Raw genomic sequence first — 19,178 nt, 5'->3', positions numbered from 1 at the left:
AGTTGAAAATGGTGGAGAGGTAAGACGAAGTTTTTCGTACCGATCGCGCACCTAATGATGGATGAATGGAATAAGAGGGCCATGTGCCGCCGATACTGGAGTATTGCTGGGTGTGGTTTATTCTGCCGTTCTTTTCTGACAACTCGCGTGTTTCCTTTCGGCTGTTACGCCGATTTGGTCACACCCTTCCTCCAGGGAGTGGTCTCCCCCCAAATCGAACACGCCGGACCACAGCCCGGGTCTGATTTAAACTTTGACTTTACCGAAGGGATTATTAAATCGCAATTACTCTAGGTAAGTAGATTTTCTATCTTAACTAAACTTTATACCTTATCTATCGTCGTAGACAGACTTTTTTTAAAAAAAAAAGAAAAAGTCTGTCTACCACGCTCTACACAAACACACCACTTACACACAAATATTCAATTACCGGCTTGTGCCTCGGGGTGCGGTTGTATGTCTGATTATGATTAAAGTACACAAAATATAAGAAAAATAGAGCGCTTTTGCTCTTTTTTACATCAATATTATGTATTTTTTTAAAAAGTCTGTCTACGACGCTCTACATGCACACAAATATTCAATTTTAAGCTTGCAGGGTACGGTTGATGATTAAAACTACATAAAATAGTTAAATTTTAACTAATTTAGCACACTTTAAGTACAGTCGGATATACAACCACAAACTGAAAATCAAGCTTGTAATTGGATATTTGTAAATACTGTGTCGCCTAATAGACTTTTATATATTGCGCCTTTTTTAAAAAGTCTGTCTACGACGCTCTGCATACTGTACACACAAATATCCAATTAAGAGCTTGTACTTCAGGGTGCGGTTGTATATCTGGCCACGCTCAAAGTATACAAAATTAGTTAAATTTTAACCAATTTTCTGTTAATTTTACGAAAAAGATACAGCGCTTTTACTCGCATTTTGTATTATTAATACATTTTTAATGTTTTAAAAACGCATTAATAATAAACACAAGCTTGTTTCTATTCATAATTTTTTCACATTAAAATTCTACACTCGATCTTCTCTTACAAAAATGCTTCATATATTTATATTTGACTTATAATTTTCTCTCGTTTAATAAATAATAATTTAAGAAGTACATAATCATTGACGTACACTACCATGAAAAATTTTAAGTCTACTTCACCCATTTCAAATTGCCTCCTTAAAACATATTACCAATTAAAAACTATATCATCTCGCTATTAATTCCCTTAAAAAAAGTAAAATAAAATAAATACATTTAATGTTTTTTCTGCTTTTTTTAACTGCCGTGTTACCCTGGTGACAGCATGCTCCGTTTCCATTTTTAAGAATAGTTTTAAGATTTTAACTTAGTATGCGATCCTGTAAATCAGTCTTCACTGTACGTGTACATGTACGAAAGGGAATCCGCCCTTCTACAGACAACAACGTCTTTTGTAGGGTGGCCGCGCATGGCGATAAATGTCAACTCTAGTGTTTCTATACACGACTTTTATACATTCCGAACCGTTTTTTAATGCACCGCTGCGACACTTTAACCTATTTTTAAATTCGATACAGTCGAATCGCTCAAATCTTCCCGTTACCTGGGCAAAATGCGGGTTGTTTTTTCGTGTGTTGCAGCAAAACCGACACCATCTGCTATCAACAATTATTATATGCGGGACGTCCGCGTGTCAGTGAGAACGTCACGGAATCGACGTGAATCACGTAGGCAAGCTCCACCCCCTTATCAAAGTGGTATCGATTCAGGGGGTTGCCGAATTTGGAAATTATTTGCCGTTAGCTGACTTGAGCCGTCCGTACAAAACTGACTCATAGTTGTTTTGTTCGTTTGGCTCGAGTTAGTGAACGGTCACTTGCTACATCCAACAACTGTACGCTCCTTTCAAGACATTTTTTTGTACATAATCTGATGTAAATTAATTTTAAAAATTTGCTTTGTGTAAATAAACGTTTTTAAAAAGTTATATTGAGCATTCTTATCTATAAACTCGCTCCAAATTTAAAGTATTAAGGAAGAAATTGTTGATCCATTTGGCCTTGTTTAGTTAGAAATTAATAGCATAAGGAAATCAGTAAATTGTGTCAAAATTATATATAATGGCATAAAAATTCATTATTTTTGACACAAAATTACATTCATACATCATTAAAACATAAGTAAATATCATTCACACAACTACATCTAAATCTATATTAAACTAGAAAACATGATCATCATATTAATTAATATTTTGAGATAAATCATTAATATCTGATCAAATGGTAATACATTTCCTGATTTCAATTAATACTTTAAAAATAACCATTATATTTACATAATATCAGAAATATCCATTGTTATCAATACAATAAATTAATGGTTCTCAACCTTTCTGAGGTGAAGAACACCATTCATATACTCTACTATTAGAGCATTAGCATCAGTATCATTTAAAACTCCACACACAATTGTGTATTTACTGTTCTTGCGAACCAACGAAGCAACACAAAACTAGGAATTTCTGCGAATAAAGGAATATGTTGTAGTGGTTCGGAATAAACTTGTAACTAAATCTTTAAAATCATTTTATTTTCATGGAACACTTGGGGCGAGTTTGAGGAACACGGGTTGAGAACCACCGAATTACACAAATTTATTAAACATTAAAAATGTTAGGAAGACTGTAATTATTCTTAAATGTAAAATTATATGCTTACGCTTCGGTTATGAAAATTCTTAATGTTTCCAAGCATAAAATTTATTTCTTCTTAAATCAATTCCAATTATATTACTGTAATTGTATATTTAATTATTTTAGGATTTAATTTCATAACAAACTGGGAAAATTTTTTATCAATTCAGAATTTTTAATACATAAACTTATTTGATATTGTAATACATATGTACAATAATAGACTTTTCAAAATGAAGAAAATAACAATTCAATTTACAATGTTTCATTTTAAAAAAGTAGAGGGGGGAAAAGACATTTTTAACAGATTATCATTCATCAAAACAATGCAATTTTCTTTTTAAAAATACTAAATTTCATTCAGTTAAATCATTATATCCATTTACCTTTTGAGATATTCAATTAATGATTACCATCTTATAAAATTATAAATTCTATGCCAGGAAATTAAAAAGAAAAGTTAAGGAAATGAAGATTTACCATAATTACAGTTATGAAATTATGAGTTTTTTCATGCAGCTTTTATGACATTTCTTGTATGAATGGCATTTAATTTAAATATGATTTTACAATGTAAATGAATTCTCGGATGTTCATTCGCACGTAATGATAAGTTCACACCATACTAGTAAAATTCTCCTAAGTAATGATTATGTAAATATAAAAATCTGGAACCTCGTGGAGGTGGGGTTATATTTTTATTCTGCGAGTGGCAAAATAATAATTTCACGTATGGACTGTCGTAGATTTGACGTTCATCACAATAACTGTTTCTTCAAGATTTCATAAACCATTCGCCGGCGAAAATAAGGCATATGACCCTATGGAACAAACTTTGTTTCAGATTTCTCGAAACCTTTGTATTTACTATTTCTATATTTTTTAAATAAAAACTAAATCAAATTTTTTACAGAGAGAAACCAATTAGTGTCTCATCAACTAATGAATCCCTGTACTTTTACAGTCTCACAGAAAATAGTAATTTGTTTTAATTTGTCTCGTAATATTTAATCTTAAATTAGAATCTGTAAATTTACAATAAATGTAATTCTAAACCATTAAAATCTAGTGTTTATATTTTTGTAAATTGGTTTCTTTCTACAGATTTATGTATGATTAATATTTATTTTTTACTAACCTGTGTGAAATTAATTTTTGCATCTCTCGTTATATACTCCGCATATTTCAATGCAAACATTCCACAATCACTTCCGTTCATTTGATGAGGTATATTCTGCAAAAAATTCTCATTAGGAACTTAAAATTTAATTGAGATTATAAACACACTTTATTAGAAAACAAAATTAAATATATAAACAAATTGAATAAAATCAAATTTAAAAATGACATGAGAACTGATATTTTGATATTCAAAATAAACAGAAAATAACATATATTAAGTAAAATATACTTTCTAATAAGGAAAATAAACATAAACTGCTAGACTGTACTATTTATATCATCTGTTGCTAAATTAATGAAATAAATTTTGTCTCTGACCACCCAGCTCTTCATTGTGGATGTGGCCAAACACAGAATGGACTTATTGAAAAATCCCCTTGGCATGCATTGAAAAATTTTGAATATTTTAAACAGTCCTCTTAATAAAATCTCTGACAATAAAATCAAGAAACTAAAATATAAACATTATTTTATGCTACTTCTTTAAACTATATCTAGAAAGCTATTTTAAATTGTCTATTATCAAAATAAGTGGACCAAAGAAAACAAATAAGGAAAATTAAGACTTCAAAAACATTTAGATATTTCCAAAATAACCTATAAAACAAATAATAAATAGTATAATAAATCGAATAACTTTAAAAGCATTAATCTATGGTTTTTCTCAGAAATAAGAACAGAAAGAGAAAATTTTTACAAGTTAACATTCATTAAAAAAGCTTGGTCTATATTACTTGAATTTATGTATTAATGATATACAATCTAATTCATAGATGACTCTTTTCAACAGGTTTTATACAAAAACTTTAAACTCCCTTTCCAACATCATCAAGTTTAACCGAGCACTTCTAAGTAATCATTCTTTGAAGAACTTTAAACCAGATAAATATAACTACTGTGCTACAAAGCAGAGTACCTTTAAAATCCAGCAAGATTTATTAACATGTTTTCAGCTATCTTCAGATTCTACGATGGAAATATTCAAACACATAAATGCAAAGCCGTATAAAGTTCGAGAAATTTTGAAGATTATAGTAGTTTGTTTTATAGTTACTGATCATTTTTCACAATCAATTCAGAAATAAAACTTCTTGTTATTACTTTCTGCTAAGTGAATGGTGTATTATATTGAGTTAAATCATTATTTTTACTTTTAAATTATATAATCATTTTCAGAAACTTAATGAAACTGGACAAACAAACTTTTGTGTAATTATTATATTAAAAATATAATTTGACTATGGTAGAAATCTTTATTAAATTGCTAAATTAATGTTATACAAAATTAATTATCTGTGTAACTGGATAGCAAACAACAGAGATAATAAAACAAAAAGAAATAATGTAATACCACAGATGCAAGTATTAGATAAAAAGAATAAGTAAATATGATAAAATTTCAATTTTATCATTATATTGATCTCTCTCTAGTTCAATAATTTAACAGTAAATATTTGGTTTCAAAATTTTGAATTGTGGAAAGCAATTTGGTTTTATTTCTTCTAGTTCTAACTGAATATGTAGTCAATGTCTAGACAAAAACCTATTGTATAAAATAATGCAAATATTTGTAATGATGGATATACTGTATGTCCAAAAGTGCTAGAATTTGTTTTTTAAATTTCATTAAAACATATCTCTCTGCTTACTAAGAATTAGGGTTTGTAAATTTATTGACTTGAATACTGGTTTGTCGGTAATTTACTGGTAATTTTTTTCTGAAAAATAACATGTTAAAAGTAATAAAAACAAGAATTTTTGAATTTGTGCTTTGTATTTATTTCAAACAGAAAATATTGGATAGTAATAAATGTAAACATTTAAACACTAACAAAGTATTCCATTTAGTTTAATTGGTTAATAAAAAATTTAAATATTAATGAAAAATGTGAAAGAAATGCTGATATTAAAATGTAAAGCATACAAAGATTACTACAGATATAATAAACTTTAAAAAGTATGTTTGTAAAAAGTTTAACTTATCCAAAATTTTTTCTCCTAATTGGGATCCACGAATAAGACTCAATCCAAGATTTATCATAATTTCTGTGAACATTAAAATATTCATATAACAACAATTTCTATTAGATGCCCATTCATCTATTGTTAAGCTCTATGCTTTATTTTCAAGTTTATGTTGTAACATTTCATTCAATATTTCTTGCTTAATTTTATCAGTATATTGCATTACAAGTTCTTGGATGCTTTTTGGTGATTTTGGAATGTCATTATAGCCTTTTCTTTTAATAACATTTGCAAATCTTCAGAAGTACAAAATTTTATAAAAGGAATTCCAGCTTTTGCTGTGATTCACGAAAGTTCAGCTGCAAGAGATTCATCAATTTTCTTTTTGAAGAAAAAGGTAATTTTTAACATATTTTTTATTTACTGAATTACCGGTAAAAAATTTCTAATTTACTGGTAAAAATTTTGAAGGTGTATTTGACAACTTACTGCTATTACAATCCCTACTAAGAATATACAATTGATAGTTAATTGATCATTTGCTTGAAAATAATATAATTTATATTATTCTTGATGATTATAGTTACATATCTCATTTTTGTTACAAACCATCAATCCTATCTGACAGAAAGCATGGAGTTGGAAGGGAAGCTAACATTTGATATGACGCAACAGGAATTTAAAGAATGCAGTCTCAGAATCCAAGTCATATTTATATTACAGTGACATTTGTACCAAAAGATCCAAAAACACTCAAAATCAGAAGGCCAACAATATGGTCTTCAAGAAAGCAGAAAAGTGCAGATGTTAAGGTCTTAGGAAATAGCTAATGAGTTTACCTTTACCAATCTTTGAAACAAAACATAAAAATCTTTATCTGATCACAAAGTGACAGTGTCAAATATCAAATTTGCCATCTATTCAATCATACATTCAATTATTTTCTTACTATTACTAAAATTTATATACAATTTTCAATACAAGCAATAGACATATAAGCCTAACTTGGATGGATAGTAATTATTTACATAATTAATACTTTAATTTAAAGACATTAGAATATGAAGAATCAGCAAATGTATGGACATAAAAATAAAAAATCATTTATATAATTATTATTTTAAAATGAATTTACAGTAACTCATGTAAGAATAAAAATAAAAGTATTTTGTTTTTATTTAAAACAAACATAAGAATATTGAATTCTAAAACTATTCTGAAAAATTATGCCCTTAATTTAAGTCAGTCACCAGACATAAAATTTTATCTTTCCATCTGTAACTGTTTCATGTTTTGTATTTACTTTGAGTTAAAACAAGTAAAATGGCAAAGCTGTATTTGGGACAAGACTATGTCTCGAAGACTCACTACTAAATGGGATCACTTCGACGCTCACGACAAGTCTTGTTCTCATTCTCCAATCATCTTTGGTATCGCTGGTTTTGAGCGTGACCATTCAAACTTCACTGGCCACAGCCACAACGTCTTCCACGATGCATTTTCACTGACCTATCAAATGTTGGAGTTTCTCTCCGTTGCATGGCACCCCAGGTTGAATTTTTGTCAATGTGAAAATTTCCCATTTTTGAAAAAAATAATGGTGGCTATTGTATCGTTCACAATTATTTTTTTTATTTTGCACAAATGAAATATATATATAAATGTAAAAAGAAAAAATAATTCTATTTCAGAAGTTAGTTTTAATATAAAATTATAATGACGCACCATCTAGTTTCAAAAAGTTCCAATGATGAAACAAGATATCTCCGGTCAGTCAGTCAAGGTTAGCATGTGGGGAATGAAAAAACCCATTTACCTGTCCTGAGTTAAAGATTCATTTGTCAAAATTTGATTTAGCAACATTCGCTTTTCGAACTTCCCAATGCACGTGTTTGTCAAAATTCAATTTCACAATATTCGTATTTCCAACTTACCAACAAGCAACACATGTGCAAATCTCACACTACTGCCTGTTTGTAGAGAGAGTCACAATTTTGTATTTTATTGTGTTTTGGTTCTCAGTCTCTTGACTACCTACAAGTCTGGTTTATTTTATGCGAGCATGATTTGGGCATCTAATACTCTGTGCCAAATTTCAACTCCTGACATGTAATCCTTCACACCTCTAAGCTGATAAGACAGCAGGACATACGATTTTATAAACAAGACAGTCTTGTCAAAAAATGATATATTAGCATGAAATATATTTTAAAACTTATGTGAGAACATAATTCAAATACTTTTATAAAATACATTTTCAAATAAATCACAAATCGAAGCAAGTTTCTTTCTATACTTTAACTTGAATTTATTTTAAATATAAAACTAATATAATATTTTTTTACTTAGATTATAACAGATTATAATTGATGATTCAAGCATTTTAAAATTTTCACTAGAAAACTGATCTGTTAAAAAATTTACTACTTTAATTCTTTTCTTTCAATTAAATTGTAAGTTTAAAAATAAAATTTACATTAATTTTATCATCAAAAAGTTTTTGTTATGTTAAAATCACCATCTTGGGGAATCACCAAACATCAGTTCTAATGTTATTAAGATAATAAAACTGAACAAAAAATAATTAATAATTTATAATAATGAGTAGTTTTAAAATATTTATATTTGACATTTCTAATAGTGACATTGAAAACATATGCTGTAATCATCGTGAACCTCACATTAATAGAAAAATTAAATAGGATTCTAGTGCAAAAACCATTTGGTTCTGTCTGCTTCCATTTTCAAGAATTTTCGGAAAAAGTTTTTCCCATAGAAAAAGCATTAAATTTTTAACACCACATGCTGGAGATTGCAAACATAACCACTGAGATTAAAGTCAGCCTTAAATTTAAATTCATTGTTGTTAAATAAATAAATGATTTCTATAATTTAATCTGTTTTTCCCAAATTTATATTAACTATAATATTAAATTTATAAGAGTTGTTTCTTTTGTCATTTTATTAAGATAAAGAATTTAACAAACACTTTGTAATTGATCTACTTATTCAGACTCATAACAAACTTCTTTAAAATCCTAATATGATCAATTTTGTAATAAATCAATATACATTATTTTTTCAAATAGTGTAGCATAACACAAGAAATATAGCTACATATGCATATACTTTATTATTAGTTTCACTGTATATCATTATGATAATACAGCTCAAAACTTCATGTACAAGGGCAGTCAGTAACCATTAATATACAAATATGATGAAACAAACTAATTTGGTTATTATTCCAAGTATATAATCATATATGGGAAAGCATCAGTATTTGAGTTGTAATGGCATTAAATTTGTATTCAAAGAATTTTTAATACCATTAAAAATCCTACTTTTATGAAACTCAATTTTAATTCATCAATGGCAGAAACAAAAAACAAAATTTACTCATTTTTCCGTTTGTAGAACTTGAATAAATAAACAAAAAAAAACTGCAAAATTATTTTAATAATTATTACAATTTGAAATTGGATAACTTTTTTAAAATTTGAACACAAACATGCACACACAAAACAACACTGTTCCAAAATATCATTATAAGGAATTTATGAAATCATACTTTTTCTATGTTAGAAGCATTCATTTTATAAAATTATCTTGTATATAAAAGTGCAACTTGAATATAATACCAATTTTTAATTTTACGCTATGTTTATGAGAAAAAAATTCAAATAATATTTGGATCTATCTTCATTCAATGCTTTGGACACTATCTTCAATCTACTGAATTCGTCCAAACCAGAAGTTAACTACAGAAGAAATTACAAATAAGAAAAGAGGAAGATAGCATTACAAATTTTCTTTCAATGAATTTCTAGTAGTTCCACTACATCTTTTCCATCAATTATTTGGCTTACATCCATTAAATTCTAACTCATCTGTTTGTCATATCAACTACTGCCAAGTCAAAATCAATAGCAATTGCTTGTCTTATTCATTTCTTTTCATTTAAAGTCACAATTTGGGTAAATATTATAAATTAGTGTTTTCAATTTTAATATTTTGTTTCCTTAGCAAAATTAATGACATTCTACTGAATGTTTTATTGCTTGTAAATTTGTGTGTTGAGGTATCAAGACGGTAAGCTTAAAATAGACATCAGAACCTGCTTAACGAAATCACTTTGGGATTCATCTAAGGCCGATAATAGCTGACCACAATATTAAACAGAGTAAGTAATTCAGGTAATAATCAATAAAATTTTTGGTTTTATTGACTGATATTAAGAGAACACATTAAAAAATTGTATAAATTTGAAGCTTATCTAATTAATTATAATTATTCTTTTTATTAATAATATGAAAGAAAAGAAAAAAATACGGTAGAAATTGTTGAGAAGCAAATTTTAAAAATTTATAAAAAACTAAACACAAACCATACATCAAATATTAAGATAGAGTCATTGAAAATAAACTATTAATAAAAAATCATCTGTTGTTCAGACCAAACTTATTAATCTTAAATTTAAAGTATGACTTATTTTATACTATTTTGTTAATGTAAAAAATCATCATTAATCAATTTAATACAAATAAACATAATTACTAATTCAAACTCTGTATTAGTAATATATTATTAAGTATGAAAAAGAAATGTAAAACAAAAAAATGTGACACAGAATGAGAAAATATATTTTAGATAAAGAACTATGTTATATTTACATAATTTATTTTTTTTAACTTAGTTGTAAAAATATATTTCTTACTTTTACTGTTTCTAGTGCCCATCCACTCATATCAAATTCTTCCTTCTTTTTATCCATTCTCTCATCTTGTAAATATGTTCTATGAAATTAGTAAATAAAATTTAATTTATAATGAATTCTACAAAATTATTTTTAATATTAACAATCAATTATACTATTAAATTATACAGAGTAGTGACCATGGAAATTGTATCATATATATTTAGCAAAAATTGTTCAACGAATGCATAAAGTAGCATATTAAAGATGTGATTACATAATACAGTGGGTGATCGGACAGCAAACAAATCAGATAAAAATCTTTCACAAAAGTGTTCGTTATGTTTGGAGAACAAACACTTCACAGAACAAACACAAAAAGAAGTGACATAAAATAACGAATACAGATTGGTTTTCCCTTGTCTGCAGGTAACAATTCAAAACCTTTCGAAGCATGGGAGCAGGGCCGGATCATCACATAGACAAATCAGACAAATGTCTAGGGCCCGGTCAAACTGTCTACAGATATACAGATATACCTCGCCTTATGTCAGTAATTGGTTCCAGGAGAGGCAACGTAAGTAGAATTTACTTGTCACTACGCTAAACCACAAATTACCATTCCCAGTTCTGTATTTTATTTATAAATGCATTTTTAATAATATATGGTTAATAAGAATCTATTTTAAGCTTACAAACAAATAAATTTTAGTTTTTAATGTAGTACAGAAAAAAAGTAATTAAATTTACAAATACATGTATGTACAGTACATACTTGTAAATGTACATGTTTACAATTTGGTGATGTTTACAGTACATCGTGGACTCTATTTGTGAATGTGGTTTCTCTAAGACATTATAAAATAAGATGATTTTTTAAGGTTAAATAACAAATACAGTTATTAAAATTATTTTGCGATAGTATAAAATAAACTAGTTTATGTTAAATTCACTGATATCGAGGGGTGCTGATGACAACACCAAACGGTAGATATTGGAACTACCGTGGAAAATGCCAATAATGAGCACTTAAAGACCGCTAAATAAGAACACAAACACAGATGTTTTCATGTTTTGTTCTCTAGAATTTATGATGATTATTTTAACATTTACTGTAAATGTACATATTTTAATATGATTTTATGTGCTTTTAACACTTTTCTAGTGATATTACGACTTCAGTATTTGTGGCAGACGGATGTAAAGTCGAATAAAATGACTTAAACTTAATTTTTATTATTCCATATACTTTTTTGACAAATGACGTATAATTGAGAACGACGTAACTCGAGGTATACCTGTATTTTGAAAAGATTTGTAAATAAGTAGTTTACTTTTCTGAATTTTTAGATAAAGTTTATTTATATTTATATACTTACTTTTTTAAAACTATCTTGGCTTTTATTTAAATTATCTTTTTCATTATTCAATTTACCTTTCATGGGTAAAATATTATATTATTTAAATATTAACCAAAAAGATTAAATTAAACAATTAATATTTTAATGTAATATTGTTATTGTATAACAACTTTTGTTAGACATTTAATAAAATAAATTTCAATTTTTTTGAATTTATAAACAAACTTCAAACTTTTCTAGAAAACTAAAAATTTAAGATTTGTTTTAGTTTTTCGCATTATTTAGTTTTGTTTTATTTATTGTTTTATATTTTTTGTGCGCTCTATTTCTTGTGGGAGAGGGAGGGGCCCGGTAAGAAGAAAATGTCTAAAGCCCCAAAGTGGATTAATCTGGCCCTGCATGAGAGACACTCAACCCGATATTGTTCCTTCAAACTTTGGAACTCTTCATTGTATTCCAGCTTTTTGTTTACCTTTCTGACAAATAATTTTTTATAGTCTTTGCGAGACTGTTGGGTACTCATTAAGTTTTGCATCAGTTTTTATTTTCTAAAGGTGAGAGTTTAACTGTCTTATTGGATATTTATTAACAGTAACACCAAAATTTCAAATTTTATTCGAGCCTCACATTTACATAATTCTTTTGTGCGCTAACTGATTTCTGTTCACTGAATTTTTGTGAATGCTTTTCTGAACATTTTATTTCAAAAAGACATTGGTAATATTATGAAATCTAAAAAAGAGTGGAGTGTCAAGAACCATGCTCACCTTAAAAACCAAGCAAGAGATAATAGCCAAGGTAGAGAGTTAGCAGATATCTGATGGTGCTAGGCAGTATGACTTGAACAGGTCAACAGTAAGCACAATCTTAGCTAAAGATATAATCAAGAAGACTTGAACAGCTAAAAGAGTAACAAAAATCACATCTGAGAAACAAAGATGTGGCATCTATGAAAAAATGGAGATTGCTTTTAGTTTTTTATTACATGTAAATAAATATAGTAAGAAAGTATATACTTTTTAGGCTGTACTATAGATTACCACGTATGGAATTTTGGGACTGTGTATATATTTGAACTCAGAGGACTGAGATGAATTCAACGGTACTCTACTTTTGGACCGGAGACGAAAAATAAGAATGTTATCATATTTACAATTTCTTGCCTTTCACAATGCATTCTATGCTATTTTAGTTTTCCACTAGGTGATGTTCGACTATTCATGCTCCAAACAGACCTCCTGGAGGGGAGCCGCTGAGTGTTTAACGTCACTAGTTATTGATTTGCAGTAGTTCTGCAGCAAGCGACGCAACTCCCGATTGCGATAGCCAGAAACTTAATCCAAGATTTTGAGGATTTACACCCTTGAATATCGAATCCACTATAAAAAAATAGAATTAGTGATTCACCCTTTACTGTTCATAACCTAGGCGATGTTTCTTGTGTATTCCGAGGCCATGCTGTTGTGCAGCCAAAGCAGTGATGATAAAGTAGGCGAGCACCGCAAGTGCCAACCATCAAGGAGACGCTGCCTCTCACAGCCGAAGTGGCAAGCAAAGTGAGCCACGAGACTGCAGCGCCCCATAGGCTTAAACTTACACTCCAGGCAAACCCCGTTTGAACCACAGACGTATCCAATCTCATAATTCACTGTAGGTCCAGTTATCAATGGTTTTGAAGTAGACATGATAATGAGGTAGACAATTTTAAACACGCAATAGGTTTAGTGGAGAGAGTGACATGACTCCCGATCATCGCACGATCGCCGGAAAAAAGTATAACAACTTTCTTATTTTTCGTCTCCGGTCCAAAAGTAGGATATCATTGAACTCATCTCGGTCCTGAGTTCAGATATATACTCAAAAACCCAAGATTCCATAGGTGGTAATCTATATAATCCCCAATTTTTTTATTTATTTTTTGGGGTTTCCAGAACGAATTAATCAAATTCCCATAAAAATCTATGGTAAATCGATAATTGGTTAACAAACAATTCAGATAGCAAACAAAGTCTTGGAACGGATTATGTTTGTTAACCGATCACCCACTGTATAGAGAAGAAACCAGAACAAACAAAAACCTGCAATTTACTACATATAATATTATACTTAACTAAAAGTGTAATTTCACACTACAGAGTCATCAATATTGTTAACGAGTAATATGGCAAGAACTTGTCATTCACAGTTATGAAAGCAAGGAAAAGGTTCACAGTGTAAATATACTTAAAAAAACATAACATGAACTGTTATTTCTAACTAAATGAGATTTTTAATAATAGAAATGCATCTGTTCTATGTAGTACTAGCATAGAATGGATGAATTTCTTCAACTACTCTACATCAAGCTTGTGATACCAAACTCTTCTAATACTCTTCCAGCTGCTGCTTATTTTCTCAGCAATTTTTATGTCAATCAATATGCCAGCAGTTCTCAATAATGTTGAGCTCAAGATTCTTACCTGGCCAACTTAGGCATCTGATCTAGACCTCCCGTGGAAACTTTTTAAATATCCACACAGTAATTTGTGTCAGTTTAATTGACAATAATTCTAACAAAGCATAGAAAAAGAACATCTTATACTTTACTCTTCATCTTCACATGGTGATAACACACAAAGCAGTCTTGGAAGATGCAGAACTTTGTGTTACAAAACTGTTCCTTGATTGTTGGACTTTATTATTGTAACTTGGGAGACATTTTTAATGAATTCACAGATCCATTTATAAAGTATAGCTTGCTGACATCTTTACTAGACGTGCATCCCCCATATCAGTGGTTGCTAACCTTTCCAATCTCATGGACCACTAAACTCACAATTTTGAAGCCCGCAGACCACTATTATAAATCTATAGAATAAAGATCATTAAAGTTGCATTTCATTTTATTAATATGAAATTCACTTGTTTAATTAAAACAAATAAGTGTGAAGTTTGTTGCTGCTTGTTTGAAATAAGTTTATGGATTCTTGACTCTTTTTCTATGAAGGACAACAATCATACTCACATTATTTATTGATTTATTGACATTATTATTTATTGATAACAGTCATTTCGTGTTTAGTTTTAGATTTGAATAAAAAATCCCCAATGAGTGAGAAAAAGAAACCAAGCATTTGCATTTTTTCTGTAATACTTAATTGTTGTCCAAATTTCTCCATGGATTACAGATTGGTGACCATTGCCCCATATCATCTGACTCACTGGAAATATTGTCTACATCAAGACTAACAATTTTTTCTTTTTCTATACTTACCTACTGCTAATATTGACAGAAAACAGTGTTTGCTGTCAGATCCTTACAAGTTAAATTTGGATTCAGTTGAAAACGTAACAGAATTCAACATGTTAATGTTCAGCCCAGAGAAGATGCTGTCTTTTCATTTTATTTGTGAGTAATGACTTCTTACGTGAATGATCAGCTTCTAGATCTATGTTGCACAGGCAACATCACACTGTTCACATTCTTACTTTTACACCTATCTGCTCTTCCCACTTTGTTTGGAAAAACTGTATGTTGGCTGACACTTCAGTATCCTATCTTTGCAAACATACTAACAGATTTACTTTTTGGTTCCACCTTTTTTTCAGTGTTGTCATGTTCAAGTCTCTTTTGTAATAAATGCACAACTGTTGATTGAAGACATCAATTGATGCACACACTGTGCTATTTCAAGAAAAGCAACAATTACAGACTTTTTATGCATAATAATTGACAAAACTTTCTATTTTGCTTATGAAAGCACATTGCCTTTGCATGAGTTTTGTAGATTGGATGGTTGATGAGTATTTATTTGGCACAAGAGCCATACAAGCTAAGCTGCACCATTGCAATTGGTAAAACTTTATAAACAAATAAATACAATATTAAATGTAAAAACACGTAAACAGATAATAAAAATATCTTCTTTACTCGCCATGTCCAATCACCAGGAACAAACTATTCTCCACAGCAGAGACGACCTTTCTTTAGAGGCTACGCCTCTGCCAAATTATGTGTGGAGAATAGTTTGTTCTTGGTGATTGGACATGGCGAGTAAAGAAGATATTTTTATTATCTGTTTATGTGTTTTTACGTTTAATACTGTATTTCCGCCAGCCCCTTTTACAAATAAATACAAATTCTATATAATAATAAATATACTAACTATAACAATACTAATATCGACAAACAATAACAAGTGTATAGAACTGTATAAATAACCTAAACAATATGGTATTTATAAGTAAAATAAAAATTAATAACCAGATCCCTTTATACACATTAATCACTTTCAGAAAGTTCAGTAGAATGCAGAGATTTGGTCTCTGATCCAAAATTCTTGACAAACATGCATTTTTAAAACAAAATCTGAGTCCTCTCAAATACAGAGCATCTGCACAATGTGTGTTTCACACTTAAACTGCAGTTGCAGTTCTGGCATACTGGTTGGTCTTTTCCCTTCAAAAAGGTATTCATGAGTCAGCCAAGTATGGCCAATTATCAAGCAAGTAAGAATTACATGTATTTTCTAGTAATAGATGATACAATTACCAGAAGCATTACTAAAGTAGACTGTCAGCAATAAAAGGCATTCTCATGTTTATGTTGTCATTGATGTCAATCTTTTTCAGTTTCTTGTAGATCAGCACCAAAATGACACTTAGTTTAAAAAAAAATAATCATATTTTTATAAAATTTGAATAATGATGCAATTTCCATGGCCACTAATATATGTTAGTGTACAGAATCAACACTATATTTTTATCAGTACATTCTAGTCAGTATCATATTAGAATAATAATTATCATCACACCAATATAATTATTAGTGAAGCAATTAGAATATATAACAAGGAGAATAATTTTAATAAAACTTTCATAAATAAATAAAAATTGAAGTAGCAAATAATAACTGCAATAATAAATTAATCCCATATTTTACTAAACCAAATAATTGCTGTAATTGATCAGGCTATTATTTTGCTATTATTAGTAATTAGATATTGAGTAATTTGGTATTAGAGATAGATATGAGATGCAATCTCTTATCTAAATCAATACAGTAGAGTATCGTTAATTGGAACGTCGGTAATTGAAATGGCCGGAAATTGGAACAATTTTCAGTCGGACTGTGTCGTGCTGAATCAAACGTTTTTGATACTAGATTTACTTCTAAAGTATAATTTTCATGTTTTTTTATATTCTTCAATATATTTATTTTGTTTGTACAAAATAAAGAAATAATTTTTAACGATACGATAGCCTCGATTATTATTATAAAAATTTTCGTTAGGCTTAAAATCGACGAAAATTCAACACAAAGCGACACGCAACTGAGAAAAATTCAACAGGAAGCGATACGCAATGGAGAAAAATTTGAACATCGGACAGGTTAATATATTTTTTCGTACAAAGTTGGAAATTGGAACAAATGACTAATTGGAACAACCCCAGTCCCCAATTGACGCCAATTTTTGACGCTCTACTGTAATTATAATAATTAATTATTTAGATAAGCGATGGCACCTCTAATACGAAATTACTCAATATCTAATTACTAATAATAGCAAATAGCCCAATTAATTATGGAAATCATTTGCCTTAGTATTAATGCATATAAGATGTTTTATTTACTGAATTCAGAAAATAACAACAATATTTTACATTTACAAATTTTGGTATGATAACATTCTTTCACAAAGTTTTTAGTAGGTTATGAGTATGTACAAATTATTAATCATGATTTTATGAATTGTTAAACATTCAATACAGTATGTATCTTATAATAGCGAGGTTGAGGCTGAAGTTTTAAATGCGAAAACAAGTATGTCGGACGTTCAGTGCCACTTTCCTGTAAGCCAAGAAGTTTGACAATGGTATTTGGAATGCACCATTCTATTGAGCATGATTCTACTGACTTTCCAAATGCCATTGTCAAACTTCTAGCCTTACAGGAAAGCAGTGCTGAACGTCCAACGTACACGCTTTTGTGTTTAAAACTTCGACCTCAACCTCACTAATACAATCAAGATGGGTTGATGATGATAATAATAAGTGCAGAGCCCAAACGATTAGCAGTTGAAAGTTGAAATTTGGTACACAGAGTTCGTCATGAAAACGCACACTAAGAAAAGATTTTTGGAAATTCCCCCGCAGGGAAGAGATGCAGAGGATTAAGGCTTAATCTGAAGAACAGCTTCTACTATAAGATGCATTTTTTTGTTTTTAACTGCGTTTTAGTAGGGTATGCCTTGAGAATGCACACTAAAAAGGGACTTTTGAAAATTCCAATCCTCTCAAGGGAAGAGAAGAGAGTTAGTTTCAGTCAGTATAAAGTGTAAATAATTTAGAAAATAAATAGTGGCACATATAGCATACATTTTAAAAATTAATAAATATTTAATCATTTCCATCTTTTGGGTAACCAAAAACAATAACAATAAATTCAAAATAAATGCATTCAAACGAGTATTTGAATTCACTTCAAATTCAGAAAATTCGAAATATAAAGTTCCAAACAAGTTTTTTCAGATTTTAGAATTTAAAATCAACCATATAATTCAAGTGATGTTACCATCAAGTAAATTAATTCTCCATTATAATGAAAAATTTTCTGATTTTTTTTATATTTTGTAGGCTATTTAAATAAAAAAATCTTTTTAAATACTAAAGATTTATTCAATTAAAATTCTATAATGATTTTAATCATTGTGTTTTTGACTGTGTTTTAGTAGGATATGCCTTGAGAATGCACACTAAGAAGGAATTTTTGAAAACTATCCCCACATGGAAGAGGGTTAAGGATTATTTTAAATAACTTGGCATTTTACTATACTATTTTAGATGCGGTTTTTTGCATTTTTGCAAAAAATCAAACATATTTTCAGACCATGTAAAAATTCTCTAATTAGTCTCAGAAGAGGGAGACCTAATTCATGCACTTGGTGAAAACAGGTAAGATTAGCTATAATCTAATAATCTTAATCTTCTCTATCATTATGTTTTGCCCGAGCAACGCCAGGCTCATCTGCTAGCAGTTAATATTAAAAATTTTCACTCTTAATGTAAAAATCTTAAATAATAATCAGTTCCTGAAAAACTTACCTTAGTGCATTTAAACACTCGTCATTTTGCCCTCCCATAGAATCATAATACTGAATTTTTTTATGTCGGAAGTCGATAACCTATAAAAATTCTTAATTTAAATAAATTCATTACAATTATTTAAATCAGATTGAAAAATTTTTTTAAACTATCTAAATTTTAATGAAATTGGCCTGTAAAATGTTTTCAAAATTAATTTAAAATTATATTTT

General features: G+C 29.0%; 1 protein-coding gene across 1 annotated transcript in view; it reads right to left on the bottom strand.

Moving 5' to 3' along the window:
* Positions 1-2,555: 2,555 nt before the first annotated feature.
* LOC136973599 (sentrin-specific protease 1-like) overlaps positions 2,556-19,178 on the bottom strand; it is a 48,013-nt gene continuing 31,390 nt past the window's right edge. The window contains exons 17-20 of the mRNA XM_067268337.1: positions 18,967-19,046; positions 10,544-10,622; positions 3,818-3,913; positions 2,556-3,500 (exon numbers count right to left, since the gene is read on the bottom strand). Of these exons, the coding sequence (XP_067124438.1) occupies positions 3,438-3,500; positions 3,818-3,913; positions 10,544-10,622; positions 18,967-19,046 (318 nt within the window). The 3' untranslated portion in view covers positions 2,556-3,437. The remainder of the gene's footprint in view (positions 3,501-3,817; positions 3,914-10,543; positions 10,623-18,966; positions 19,047-19,178) is intronic.

Source organism: Centruroides vittatus, unplaced genomic scaffold (genome assembly GCF_030686945.1).
Source record: "Centruroides vittatus isolate TY-2023 unplaced genomic scaffold, ASM3068694v2 contig_3236, whole genome shotgun sequence".
Classification (NCBI taxonomy): Eukaryota; Metazoa; Arthropoda; class Arachnida; order Scorpiones; family Buthidae; genus Centruroides; species Centruroides vittatus.
This window is presented reverse-complemented; position numbering and strand designations above follow the sequence as displayed.